The sequence below is a fragment of the Salmo salar genome, chromosome 14 (assembly GCF_965601325.2).
Source record: "Salmo salar chromosome 14, fSalSal1, whole genome shotgun sequence".
In the NCBI taxonomy this organism is placed as follows: domain Eukaryota; kingdom Metazoa; phylum Chordata; class Actinopteri; order Salmoniformes; family Salmonidae; genus Salmo; species Salmo salar.
In genome coordinates this window covers 5209038-5224147 of record NC_138304.1, presented here as the reverse complement: position 1 = coordinate 5224147, position 15110 = coordinate 5209038, and the positions used below count along the sequence as shown (strand labels likewise).

At 41.0% G+C, this 15110-nt stretch overlaps 1 protein-coding gene across 1 annotated transcript; it reads left to right on the top strand.

Moving 5' to 3' along the window:
* Window positions 1–628: 628 nt before the first annotated feature.
* On the top strand, window positions 629–10670 carry cavin4a (caveolae associated protein 4a). Its single transcript, XM_014139138.3, has 2 exons — window positions 629–1358; window positions 7228–10670. The coding sequence occupies exons 1-2, from the start codon at window positions 951–953 to the stop codon at window positions 7897–7899; spliced, it is 1080 nt and encodes a 359-aa protein (XP_013994613.1). The 5' UTR covers window positions 629–950; the 3' UTR covers window positions 7900–10670.
* Window positions 10671–15110: the final 4440 nt, after the last annotated feature.

Genomic DNA, 15110 nt, shown 5'->3' with positions numbered 1-15110 from the left:
TAAGTCATTTGCCAAGTATAGGATAAGGTTGTTCATTGTGATTTGTGTTCATTGTAATATTGAAAACAAATAATATAGATTAAATAAGGGATTTGCAACAGCACACAATTTGGATTTCAGCACATTAACAAATCAATAGGGGAACAGTAAGTAACAGACAAGTACTTCACTTCAACAGCTGCTCAATGCTCATAATTCCGATATGGCGCCACTTTGACACTCACTACAATACAATGTTGCTGGTAGACAACATAAATGGCTCCTGATCTCATTGCCACTCAATGTGTGGACTTTGTTGCCCTGGGGAACTCAAAAAGGGCAGCTCTACTATGTTTACTCCTCTCAACATTCCTGGGATGGGTACTCAAGGCAGATGACCAAAGCGTTGTCTTTCCATCTGTCACTACAAATGAGTCATAATTTGACATACAGCTGCATCGTCAAGCGATGCCTAGATAGATCCATTCAACCATTTGTTGAATGGAAAATTATAAATTAATCGGGGAGTAACAGAGTGGGCTAGAGGGGATTTCCATCCATCCCCCTGCTTTGCATCTTCCCAAAATGTCAGTGTCACCTTACCAAAATAGTATTTATATCTATGTGGTGCGAGCTGGCTACGCCACACCCCTTTCAGTCTATCTCCTGCCCTCTGAGCGCTTGTTTTGCAGGTCCCCTCTTGATCCTGCAGCCTATTCTAAAAGGGTAGGAGAAGTCTGCTTCCTCTTTTTCACCAGACCTGAGTTGGGTCACTGTGGTAGGGAGTCACCTCTCTTGTCTCGTAGTCGGTGGTACCTCAATGGTCTTGGAGCTATCCAAAAAACCTCAAGTCTAACCAGATATCCTCAAGTTCTCTGCACTTGCATCAAAGTTTCAGCACTTCAGCGTTGTTCACTCGGCTTCTTCACCCAACATCCAAGTTTCCCTTTCGCCTTTCCAGGAACGCTTCCATGGATCAGTCGAAGTACCGCATGGCGGGCGTGCAGGACAAGCTGGAGGTGCTGGGGGTGGAGGACGATGCGGGCAATCCCATCAGTGCCCTGACCATCCTGTCGCTGCTGGAGCGTGTGGCAGGCATCATCGACAACGTCCAGGCTGGCCAGCAGCGCATGGAGGAGCAACAGCTGGACCTGGAGACCAACATCAAGACCATCCAGGGTGATGTCCTGAAGCTGGCCAAAGACCACACCACCACCAGTGGCACCGTGGAGAAGCTCCTCCAGAAGACGCGTAAGGTCAGCTCCAATGTCAAGGAGGTGCGCACGCGCGTGGAGAAGCAGAACTTGCGCGTCAAGAAGGTGGAGACCACACAGGAAGAGCTGCTGACCCGTAACAAGTTCCGAGTCATCATTTATCAGGTAACCGTGTTCACCATTGGGTTGCACTTGGTAGTGAACTGGGTAGTCAAAAAAATGCACTGTGAAAAGGAGTGTGGAGTGTGCGTTCACTAAATGTTGCTAGTCAAAAAAAGCTAGCCCCAATATTTGGTGACAAAAGATGTCAGCAACTCCAGGTCCAATAACGATTTGTGGTTTTCTGAAATAACAGAATAAAAAGAGTAATTAGTATGCAATGTAAACAATACCAGGATGCAGTGCTACAATATTACCATGAAGTAATATAATAAGCTGCAATAATAATAACTGATAACATTCACAATCAGCTGTAGAATGCACCATTAGGTTACATAAGGAAACCGTAACTGAAAAGCTCCACAAGGATGTAGGGCAGAGCTACAAATAAAGAGGCCAATGATACACAGGCCAAAGGGCCATGATGATGAGCAACAGCTAGCAATTCTCCATTGTGATTAGCATACAAGTTACAGAACTAATGGAAAAATGTACCTGAGCACATGAACGAAAGAGGATACCATAAAGCCTATAGAAATAATACCTTGTGGTAATAAGACCTTGCGTGGCCGAGGTTACACTAAAGGAATAAACACTGTACACGTTCTCTATACAGATACCAATTACAGGGCATTAGGCTTCAATGAGTAATAGAAAATAATTTAACTCTGTGTGCTAAAATAGCAAACAACATGACACAATATGCAATTAAGAAAATATGATACGGTGCTTACTGTTGTATGAACGCACACATGTACAAACTTACGTTTAGTAATGAAACAACAGGCAAAGGTGCGCCGGGGGGAGATATGCTAATGCATACAACAAGTTCGGGCAGGTTCTGACCTGGCGAATATGCAAATGCACTCATGCAGAGCAGGTGAGTATTGTACACCATGGGTGTACCAGAAGTTGCAACAAAACTATGCTCAGTGGTCTAATATGCTCTATAAACAATTGATACTATGTGTGTATAAAGTATTAATGATACATCAGCGAACTATCATCTGAGCAAGTCTATTTATTGGCCAGTGGTGCGAGTCAGTGAAGATATACTGTACTAGGTCAGTTTTAAGTCGCTGGATATTAGATACAGTTTAAGCAAATTAGAGAGGGTTCACATCTTCATTGGTAGATATTAGAGCAATTTCAAGACAGTAACAAATTAAAGCGCTGACTCTGTTAAGTACGAGTTAGATGCATTGAGAAATGGGTACCATTTAAGGGCCTTCAAGTACTACTGCCAGGTAGCCTAGCAGTTAAGAGCATAGGGACAGTCAGGAAAAAAACATGCCCCACTCTAAGACATTGGCATGAGTGAAGTTATAGTATATATCTTTGATGAAAATAGATACTAGGCAGCCTAAAAGAGACTTCAAGCCTTCTGTATTAATAGGACATATAGCTCCCGTTAAAGGGACTTCCGGGGGCAATGAAAGCTCTGTGTGCTTTCCACTGAAAGAAGCAGCTGCTGTGTGGCCGTGACAGAGAGTCCTATTCTGGGAGAATGGTATGCTCCCCGCTGCCAATGGGGACACGATAAACTGCCTTCTTATGTGGCAGCAGACTGTTAGGGCCAATCTGAAGAACGAGGGTCTGCCAATCACGTGACCCCGCTCTGGGGCAACCTCTTACTAGACTAACGAGAAACTGATATCAGCAGTCAGTGGGTGTCACATGTATTTATTGTCAAAGAATGAAGACGGTAGTGATTTCCTCTGTAGCGATCAATGTTGGAAAGCCGCCATTTTTACTGGGGCCTTTAGCTCTCAGATAAGTCATGGCATTTGAAACACCATTGCTTTAAATCCCCCTGAAGTTGATGTCTGCACCCATGCGTAAATCTAATTAGCATAACAATAAAAAATCCCCCCAAAATCTGTTAGTTTAAGCATTGGATGCATCTCAATCCACTGCATCCACCGATGTCGCACTTCCACATCTGCGTTGAAAGGTGACTGAGCTAGAGCTGTGTTTGTCAGACCAAGAGACATCCCACAAAACACCAGTCTCAACGTCAACAGTGAATAGGCGACTCCGGGATGCTGGCCTTCTAGGCAGAGTTGCAAAGAAAAAGCCATATCTCAGACTGGCCAAAAAAAAGAAAAGATTAAGATGAGCAAAAGAACACAGACACTGGACAGACGAACTCTGCCTAGAAGGCCAGCATCCCGGAGTCGCCTCTTCACTGTTGATGTTGAGACTGGTGTTTTGCGGGTACTATTTAAAGAAGCTGCCAGTTGAGGACTTCTCAAACTAGACAGTCTAATCAAATCAAATCAAATCTAATCAAATGTATTTATATAGCACTTACATCAGCTGATATCTCAAAGTGCTGTACAGAAACCCAGCCTAAAATCCCAAACAGCAAGTAATGCAGGTGTAAAAGCACGGTGGCTAGGAAAAACTCACTAGAAAGGCCAAAACCTAGGAAGAAACCTAGAGAGGAACCAGGCTATGAGGGGTGGCCAGTCATCTTCTGGCTGTGCCGGGTGGAGATTATAACAGAACATGGCCAAGATGTTCAAATGTTCATAAATGGCCAGCATGGTCAAATAATAATAATCACAGTAGTTGTCGAGGGTGCAACAAGTCAGCACCTCAAGAGTAAATGTCAGTTGGCTTTTCATAGCCGATCATTGAGAGTATCTCTACCGCTCCTGCTGTCTAATGTACTTGTCCTCTTGCTCAGTTGTGCACCGGGGCCTCCCACTCCTCTTTCTATTCTGGTTAGAGACAGTTTGCGCTGTTCTGCGAAGGGAGTAGTACACAGCGTTGTACGAGATCTTCAGTTTATTGGCAATTTCTCACATGGAATAGCCTTCATTTCTCAGAACAAGAATAGACTGACGAGTTTCAGAAGAAAGTTATTTGTTTCTGGCCATTTTGCTGATGCTCCAGATACTCAACTAGACTAAAGAAGGACAGTTTTATTGCTTCTTTAATCAGGACAACAGTTTCCAGCTGTGCTAATATAATTGCCAAAGGGTTTTCTAATGATCAATTAGCCTTTTAAATGATAAACTTGGATTAGCTAACACAACGCGCCGTTGGAACACAGGAGTGATGGTTTCTGATAATGGGCCTCTGTACGCCTATGTAGATATTCCATAAAAAATGATCTGTTTCCAGCTACAATAGTCATTTACAACATTAACAATGTCTACACTGTATTTCTGATCAAGTTGATGTTATTTTAATGGGCATTTTTTAAAATTTTCTTTCAAAAACAAGGACAATTCTAAGTGATCCCAAACTTAGTGTACATGTCGGTTGTTTTGCTCTAGGATGCCCACAGGCTTCACAAGACTAATTTTGAGGGTCCCCCGTACCAGTTGAAAAAATGAATGGAAGTATACAGTACCAGTCAAAACACACCTACTTATTCAAGGGTTTTTCTTTACTTTTACTATTTTCTACATTGTAGAATAATAGTGAAGACATCAAAACGATGAAATACACATATGGAATCATGTAGTAACCAAAAAAGTGTTAAACAAATCAAAATATATTTTATATTTAAGATTCTTCAAAGTAGCCACCCTTTGCCTTGATGACAGCTTTGCACACTCATGATTCCATATGTGTTATTTCATAGTTTTGACGTCTTCACTATTATTATACAATGTAGAATATAGTAAAAAATAATAATTAAACATCCTTGAATGAGAAGGTGTATACAAACTTTTGACTGGTACTGTATATGGAGACTGTTTAGTGCCAAAAATAAGTGGTTAAATACAAGTTTAAAAAAAATGTTTCCTGATCTTTATTATATCTCAGATATAAGAAAGAGGACAGACACTTTTTGGGGGGACTATGTGTTGTTCCATGTAGTGAATCTGTTATGCAATGCGTTTGTTATGCAATGCGTTTGTATAGGCTAATATCAGTAAGGCCAAATAAACATTTTCATCAAACAGTGCTTATACTCTTATGGGTAATGGCAAATCATTATATATGACTGATCTTTAAAGGCCTAGGGGCTAGCTTTTCATGGAAATATTTGAGGGGAATTGTGAATGGCCATTAGTACAAATGCCTGTCAGTCTCTGTAGTCAACTTTAAAACATGGCTTCTGAAGATGATAGTTATACTACACTTTACAATAAGTGTTTAGTGAATCTCATCTTTCCTCTATGATGATCCCTAGGAGGGGCTTCATTTCCCTCTTGCCTGAATAGGACAGTCTGAGTGTAGTATTTCCAGATGACTGATTTGCTGTCGGTTATTCTGAGGGCCTGGCTAGCAGGGCAGAGATCTCCTAATATAGTACTTTTGCCTCTGACGCAGCAATGGCTGCAATGGCCATTTAACTTTAGCTAGGAAGCAAGCACTGTTTGTTATAGAGACAGTCATTGCCAGTGGCAAAGCACGGCAAGCCTGACAAATGTGACACAACAGCTCAGTATGGGCCAGTAATAGGACACAGATAAATGGCTGTAGATTTTCTGGGGGTGGCATTGTTTGAGGATAGATATTGGGCATGTACAGCCAAACTTTCATTCCAAGCTAGAATGAACAAACACAAGGTAACAACATATTTGTCAAGGTAATGTGTATTCTGTATAGCAGCAAGGTCTTTGTTGTAGAAGTCAAGCTGTCGTTATCCCTTGTTTTGGGGTTATACATTATAGGGCTGATAAGCCAATCACATGGACATCATCAATCTTATACAGACACTGAATGACCAGCTACTGTAGGACTGACAGAGAGAATTTAGAACATATTGCGCAGTCTCCTACTCTGTACCGTGAGCCTGATCCGTCCATGTGCTGTTATGTAACCATGACAACAGAGGCACCAATCAGGTCAGATTTCAACATGAATAAAGTAGCATCGAACGCACACCATCCGTTGACGGAAGCACAAGCCCAATGTGGTTGTGACCAATGACTGTCATCTTATGGGTGGTTGCCATGTCGGTCAGCCAATAATCTATTATTATTGTCGGGCAACATCCCGTATGAAAATGAAAAAAATATGCTGGCCCACATTCCCTGGTGGTGTAATTGTTGTGTCATTCACAGAGTCTGGGCATGTTCAGACGACTCACCCTCTTGATTAATGTGAGTGATTGTTGGAGGTGGCTGAATCTTTATTAGAATTAATTGGGTCTCAGATTCAAAGTCACCTGCAGAACCCAGCAGGTTTCCCAGTCATCAGAAGGGGGGTCACTACCACTTTTTAGGAATGCATAATAGACAGGGAGATTCAGGAATTAGGCCTTGTATCACATAGTGCTAGTAATGTAAGTTTTAACACTAAAAGGGTTGTTGGAAGTACTCGTTAATGGCACATCTTTCGATGCTATTCTTGGGTTTATAATTGATCATGTTTCTCATATGTTTCTCATGTTGTGGGCTAAGTTGTCTTGAGTTATTTGCTGAGAACACCCACTCATATATGTCCATATCTTGCGGACTGCAATGACACAGTGTGGTTTAGGCTACCATTGAGAAACTGATCTTTCCACCAACCTCTGTGATCCCTGTAGAAAAATTGGCCACGGTATTGAGTGGTTACTGGCATGTAATATATAGCCCAGCGGGACATATACTGTTGCAACCTCAAAGGGCAAACTCAAAGACGTAGCAACCGTTACAAAACCAAACGTCTGATAGGGAGAGAAGAGAAAGCTTGTAGAAGTTCTCCATAATTGCCCAAAAAGTGAAAAGTCAAGCAGACCTGGTTTCAGGCCACATGGTTGGCATTTTTGGGACTATTCCATTGCACCAGAAAAACGTAATCAAGTAAAAAAAAAAAAAAGACTAATACTATTTGAACCCAGGTGTGCACTCAACCATTGGCTATATAACTTAAGAAGCCAACCCATATTATTGTACATTAAAAGAGTTAATTTGCCTTTCTTTAGGGGGAACATGAGATCCCTTCGGTGGCTGTGACAAAGACCCCAAAAGGAGCTGTTGGTATGGAGGGACTGGTGATCGAGCCAGACACCTACGATGTCCCCGAGGACATCTCCTCAGACGAGGAATACATGACAGTGGACGAGACTGAAGGAGGCTCCAGAACCGCCCGCTTGAAGGCGTCAGGCATGAAGGGCATTGAAAGCATCAAGCAGGCCTTCTCCAAGGAGACCATGACCAAGACCAAGGACAACTTGGGCACCAAGTTCCACAACATGGGCGAGAAAATGGTGCCCCCCGAAAGACGGGAGAAGATGCACCAGGCCAGCGAGCGCATCAAACACTCTGGCGAGAGGCTGAAGGAGAACATCGCCAAGAAGGCCCCCACCAAGGAGTCCTTCCGCATCAAGCTGAAGAAGGAGAGGACCGTGGCCGAGGGCCAGGAGGGAGCTGAGGCTGACGGGGAGGTCGATGAGGCGGTGACCCCAGTCAAGGGAAGAAAAAGCCCGGAAGTCAGTAAAACCCCGGTAGTAACCTACACAGAGGTTGTAACGGAAAGGGAAACCAAGAGGGAGGGTCCCGTGGAGGAGCCGGCCGCCATCCGGATAGGGGAGGTAGGGAAATTCACTGTGGAGGCAGTGGAAGAAGGCAAGGAGGACGAATACGACAGGAAGTAGATCTCCAGCATGTTGCCGCAACACAACGAGAAGTCACCAAAATAGGAAGTGAAGCCGGGTAGGAAGAGAGCTTGCGGTGTCTTGCAAGAGAGATGGTCTGTGACAAATCAACATCGACGACAGACAATTTACATTATCAATCCGTTTAAAAATCAAAGAGATACTTCTGTTGGATATACAGTACCAGCCAAAAGTTTGGACACACCTATTCATTCAAGGGTTTTTCTTTATTTTAAAAATGTTCTACATTGTAGAATAATAGTGAAGACATCAAAACGATGAAATGACACGTATGGAATCATGTGAAAGTGGTTGAGAGAGTGTGCAAAGCTGTCATCAAGGAAAAGGGTGGCTACTTTGAAGAATCTCAAATATATAATATATTTTTATTTGTTTAACACTTTTTTGGGTCACTACATGAATCCATACGTGTTATTCCATAGTTTTGATGTCTTCACTATTATTCTACAATGTAGAAAATAGTAAAGATAAAGAAAAACCCTGGAATGAGTAGGTGTGTCCACACTTTTGACTGGTACTGTGTATACTGACCGCTCTACAGAGGAGTGGAAAGAGTTGTGTAACTGACCTGATAATCTATAAAGATTGTGTTTCTGGGGTGTCAGATGTTTGTAGGTTAGTGACCCACTGTCACATGTCATTGAAATTGGCTGTTATTATTTTCAACTTTGGAATGGTTTTTAATGATATGGGTTGTAATGTACGTGGACACATTCACACACGAACACAGAGAAATGTGTCAAATGTAACATTTTCATGGAAAGATATATTGGGATGAATTCAGGTCAGGGGTTGTTTGGGGCATCAGTACATAAGTATTGGGCACATTGGTAACTAATGTACATGAACTGCTATGTTGAGTTTGCAGTTGGTTTAGGCGTTAAAGTTAAGTACACACAAAAACAAATTGTTCCCAGATGTTTGGTTGCTAACCGATTTCTTTGACTAGTCAAGAAAAAACGCTCGCAAGTTAGAAATGAATTTCCACAAAGTGTTTGGAAGGGAAAAGAGTTCAACTGAAAGGAGAAAAGAGAGATTGCGAAGTACCTTGGAGATGATTCTGAATGTTGAGGAAGTTTGTGTATGATATTGATCTTAAACCTGAATGTAAAATGTTGTACATAGCATAACCGTAATCATGATATTGGTCAACACAGATCTCAGCTGGACTCTGAAGGGTTTGAAAAAGTAAAGCTATACAGATACAAAACTACTGTATAGTTATGAATGACAGACTGGGTTCTGTGTGTTTCAAAATCCAACAAGGATTGACCATTTGGTTACAATGGGTTCTGTGGCAAGGTTACAGACAAGATACAGTAGGTTACTTTTAATTTTGCCATTAACAAGCAGACGCATCGTAATAACAGTTGAAGATTATGTTGAATCAAAATGTAACCATATGGTGAAAAGCACACTAACTATTTAGCCTAGAATAAAATGCTTTTTTATTACAAGGAGGTTATGCAAAGCTTGAGAGTTAAATGTCATTTTTCAAATGAACTATGTGCTGTGAATTTAATTTCAGTGGTCTGAAGATAACTAGATCGTAGTGTGTATTATTGTGTAGTGCACTAGTGTTAAGAAAATAAAAAAATATATTTGAGGAAAGCATTAAGTCATGTAAATGGCTTTAGGTGTACCTGTAACATTGATGGCACTAGAAGGTTTTGAGCACTGATGTAATTCTGTGCAATAATGTGAGAATTTCGACAGAAAAGGTAACACGTGTATAAAGATTACAAAGCAACCTAATATTTCAAAGTCATTTCAAAGTCATTTCTTTCTGAATACAGTTTACAGCATGTTTATGCCCTTCTTTTGATAACCTAGAGATACATTGCTTTCATTTGTTATGTTAATAATGGCATCAACTATCCAAAGGGAAATGTACATTCTGCTGTGCTCACATATTTGTGGGCTGAGTCTAAATTGTAGACCTACAGTAATTCATGTTCAACCACAAAGAAAAGTGTATGTTAATATACTACTGCATTAAGCCTAAGTAATGTGGATTAGATTGATTTGAGCCCAATGTATTGATGTCAATGAGTAAAGAGAAGTACAATAGGTAGTGGTGGGTAGTTGAATTGTTTCTTACTAGTTCACAGGAAAATATTGTCATTGAAGTATGTGTGCTACATAATTGACAAAAATGTGTAGTCACTTTATTATTATCTTTTGCCAAACCCCCTGCCAAATATTTCCTAAAAGTGCCAATGTTTTCTTGAGATCACCATCCAGGCATTGTCGCTGTTCTTAGCAAATGACCAGCTACATTGATTCTGGGATTGTAGCCTGCAATAAGGCACATCCTTTTATTCGTTGGCACCAATATTTTGTTTATTTGTTTGTTGTCTGTGTAGTGATACATATACTTTAGATGAAAGTACATTAGCGTATTTTGTATTGAAATTCTCATTCATATGTGTAACTATGCAAATGAAGAATAAGAAGTAAGTTTGTGTTTTAAATCAACCTCTTACTTAATTTAGATAATGTAGCCCAATGTTAGACCAATTGAATTAAAACTGCCAACTGGATCTCCAAAACCTCTCCTGTGGCCTGCTATTGTTAGATAAAAATAGGGTTGATGAAAGTCGAATGGGTATGCTATATTGATGGAAAACAATAATTGTCATTGATATGCATTGTGGTATGTGACACGTGCAAGCAGCATCACATATATTCATGATTGTTTTCTTTTTGTATTAATAAAGGCCTAATGCCACCTATATTAATCAAAACAATATCACTTCATTGTCTTCGTGAAAGGAGAGTGGGCTGTTGTTCATAATGTTCAATCTTCACAAACGTCTAGACAGAGTGAACTTCAGTACCTCAGTGACTTTGGCACTTGCTATAACTTGCTAGAACCCATAACAGCGTGTCGATCTCATCTACAGTTCAAATTAAATCACTAACTTGATGTAGACTCGAGCAAAGCTCAATCAGTCAACTCAGTCAGCAATGTCCTGAAGATTCACTTCTGCCCTTGCATTGAGCTATAAATGAAATACCACTCAAACCAGGCAAGTCCTCTGTGTGGTGAGAGGACAAAGTTGCAGTTTGTCAGTGTAAATATATTGCCCTTAACAAAAACTCCTGGCTACAGTGTACATGTGGTACAGGAATGGCACAATTCTCAATGCAATCCTTGCTGATCCTAACAAGATGGACAGCCTATATCCTGGGGAAACTCTCTAGTGAATGTGGATTAATGGCTGATCCATGACTATCGACAATATAACTCAAATCTGCATTATCCAATATATTCTGTCACCTAAGGTATCTTATACAGACTGTGCAGTCTTCCTGTTTTTGTCCAGGCACGGCTTTCAAACCGTTCAAAAAGGGTTTCTTACAGATATGACCGAGGTTGGGCTATATCTTCCCTCAGTGTCTGCTTTGCTGAGGTGCACACAGCAAAGAGGGTTGAGAGATTTGAATTCGTCATCAGTGTGCTGTGCTCTCAGTCAGCTGCTCGGTCTTATTTCAGTTGGCTCTTTTTATAGCTCCCGCAAACTCTGAAAGGTGACACCGCCGGCACTTTCATGACTGATTATAGAAGCCTTTGCTCACCTGTGCTGCACAGCTCCACGGTTGTCAAAGCAACTGAGAACATCAGCTTAATGATAAAGGTCAGAGCTGTGAAATGAAGCGATGTCAATTTGAATTTATTGAAGCACGTGTTGTTTTGAGTCAGTCCTAATCCGGTGGCCTGCCAGACAGTTATTGTTCTATTTCGGTAAGGCACTGTGAAAAAGCTATAATTTTGATTTACCACATAGTTATGAGAGAGAGGAGAGAGCGTTCACTCTTAGAGTGATTGCATTCAGTTCAAATTGTTTATTATGCATTAACCTACCACATTTAGAGTCCTCAAACAATCTGCAGAAAATAAATGCTCTTGGATGATTCAAGTATTGAGAAGGAAAAAGAATCTCTAGCGATGTGGCATTTATGCTTAAATTAGGTCTTTCCAATTGCGAAAAAAGATTGCAGTAATTTTGCAGTGTAACTGCAGTTAGAGTGCAGTATAACTAGTACACTGCAGTTATTCTGCAATTACTGAGTCCAAAATACCACAATAGACTGCAGTTGCAACACAGAATGCATTTTACTTTTGTGTGCCAAATAATACAATAAATGCTGATGAAGGATACCCTGTTTCTGTTCTTCACTCAAATGGGAAAGTATATAAATATATACACTACCAGTCAACAGTTTGGACATCCCTACTCATTTATGGGATTTTCTTTATATTGACTATTTTCTACATTGTAGAATAATAGTAAAGACGTCAAAACTATGAAATAACACATATGGAATCATGTAGTAACCAAAAAAGTGTTAAACAAATCCAAATATGTTTTATATTTGAGATTCTTCAAAGTAGCCACCCTTTGCCTCAATGACAGCTTTGCACACTCTTGGCATTCTGTCAACCAGCTTCACCTGAAATGCTTTTCCAACAGTCTTGAAGGAGTTCCCACATAAGCTGAGCACTTGTTGGCTGCTTTTCCTTCACTCTGCGGTCCAACTCATCCCAAACCATCTCAATTTGGTTGAGGTCAGGCCAGGTCATCTGATGCAGCACTCCATCACTCTCCTTCTTGGTCAAATAGCCCTTACACAGCCTGGAGGTGTGTTGGGTCATTGTCCTGTTGAAAAACAAATGACAGTCCCACTAAGCACAAACTAGATGGGATGACATATCGCTGCAGAATGCTGTGGCAGCCATGCTGGTTAATTGTGCCTTGAATTCAAAATAAATCACAGACAGTGTCACCAGCAAAGCACACCCACATCATCACACTTCCTCCTCCATGCTTCACGGCGAGAACCACACACGCGGAGATGATCCTTTCACCTACTCTGCGTCTCACAAAGACACGGCGGTTGGAACCAAAAATCTAAAATTTGGACTCATCAGACCAAAGGACAGACTTCCACCGGTCTAATGTCCATTGCTCTTGTTTCTTGGCCCAAACAAGTCTCTTATTATTATTGGTGTCCTTTAGTATTGGTTTCTTTGTAGCAATTCGACCATGAAGGCCTGATTCAAGCAGTCTCCTCTGAACAGTTGATGTTGAGATGTGTCTGTTACTTGAACTCTGTGAAGCATTTATTTGTACTGCAATCTGCGGTGCAGTTAATTGCCGACTTCCGAGGCTGGTAACTCTAATGAACTTATCCTCTGCAGCAGAGGTAACTCTGGGGTTTCCTTTCCTGTGGCGGTCCTCATTAGAGCCAGTTTCATCATAGCGCTTGATGGTTTTTGCGACTGCACTTGAAGAAACTTTCAAAGTTCTTGAAATGTTTCGGATTAACTGACCTTCATGTCTTAAAGTAATGATGGACTGTTCTCTTTGCTTATTTGAGCTGTTCTTGACATAATATGAACTTGGTCTTTTACCAAATAGGGCTATCTTCTGTATACCAACCCTACCTAGTCACAACACAACTGATTGTCTCTAACGCATTAAAAAGGAAAGATATTCCACAAATTAACTTCTAATAAGTTACACCTGTTAATTGAAATGCATTCTAGGTGACTACTTCATGAAGCTGGTTGAGAGAATGCCAAGAGTGTGCAAAGCTGTCATCAAGGCAAAGGGTGGCTACTTTGAAGAATATCAAAATCTCAAAGATATTTATATTTTGTTTAACATTTTGTTGGGGTTATTACATGATTCCATATGTGTTACATATTTTTTTAAATGTTCTTTTTAAGTACTACACTTTGAAATGCAAGTCTTTAGTGGTGTCAGAAGTGGGATTTTGACCTCTGTATAAGGGTCTTGACTAGCCGGTGACATAACACTTACTAACCTATTGCAATGCCATCATCACTGGTGCCAGAATTGGGATCTGGGACAACATGTAACATTGGTGTCAGAAGTGGGATCTGGGACAACATATAACATTGGTGTCAGAAGTGGGATCTGGGGCAATATGTAACATTGGTGTCAGAAGTGGGATCTTAACTGGAATATTGTGGTGTCAGAGAATAAGATAAGGATAAGATGGGATAAGAGAAGTGTAACACTGGCATTGGAGTATTTGAGGCTGTAAGTAACCCTAGTGTCAGATGCAGTTTTCATGTGTAAGTTTTTATACCCTCGTGATAGAGTTTCTGATAGCAGCACTATGAAGATTATGTTTTGCCAGTAAAAAGGTTGTTTATGCCTACAGACAATGAGTGAACACTCCACTGAGGGCATATACAGGATCACTGTCAAGCTGTCAATCAGGCATGTGCCACTATCAGCCTGACAATTTCCACTTCTAATCATACTAGAAGTGCACAAGACAACAAATATTTTAAACATACTGAACAAAAATATAAACGCAAACGTGTTGATCACTTGTTTCATGAGCTGAAATAAAAGAAACCAGAGATTTTCCATAAGCAACAAAAATATTATTTCTCTCAAATTTTGACCACATATTTGTTTACATCCCTGTTAGTGAGCATTTATCTTTTACCAAGATAATCCATCCACCTAACAGGTGTGGCATATCAAGAGGCTTACTAAACACCATGATCATTACACAGGTACACCTTGTGCCGGTGACAATAAAAGGCCACTCTAAAATGTGCGGTTTTGTCATACAACACAATACCACAGATGTCTGAAGTTTTGAGGGGGCATGCAATTGGAGTGCTGACTGCAGGAATGTCCACCAGCGCTGTTGCCAGATCATTTAAATGCTAATTTCTCTCCCATAAGCCGCCTCCAATGTTGTTTTAGAGAATTTGGCAGTACGTCCAACCGGCCTCTCATCCCCAGACCATGTGTAACCACGCCAGCCCAGGACCTCCACATCTGGCTTCTTCACCTGCGGGATCATCTGAGGTGGTGCTGAGGAGTATTTCTGTCTGGAAAAAAGCTCTTGTGTGGGGAAAAAATAATCCTGTTTGGCTGGGCCTGGCTCCCCAGTGGGTGAGCCTATGCCCTCCCAGGCCCACCCATGGCTGCACCCCTGCCCAGCCATGTGAAATCCATAGATTAGGGCCTAATGTATTTATTTCAACTGCCTGATTTGCTTATATGAACTGTAGCACAATAAAGTATTTGAAATTGTTGCATGTTGCGTTTATATTTTTGTTCAGTATAGATCGGTAAGCACTTTAAGTTAGCAATTCTGCACCTTGCGAAGCACCACATACAATGTATTTTTGC

Coding starts and splice junctions, on each gene's coding strand:
- cavin4a (XM_014139138.3), top strand. CDS start 951: ATGGATCAGTCGAAGTACCGCATGGCGGGCGTGCAGGACAAGCTGGAG. Junction 1,359..7,227: donor TCCGAGTCATCATTTATCAG/GTAACCGTGTTC, acceptor GCCTTTCTTTAG/GGGGAACATGAGATCCCTTC.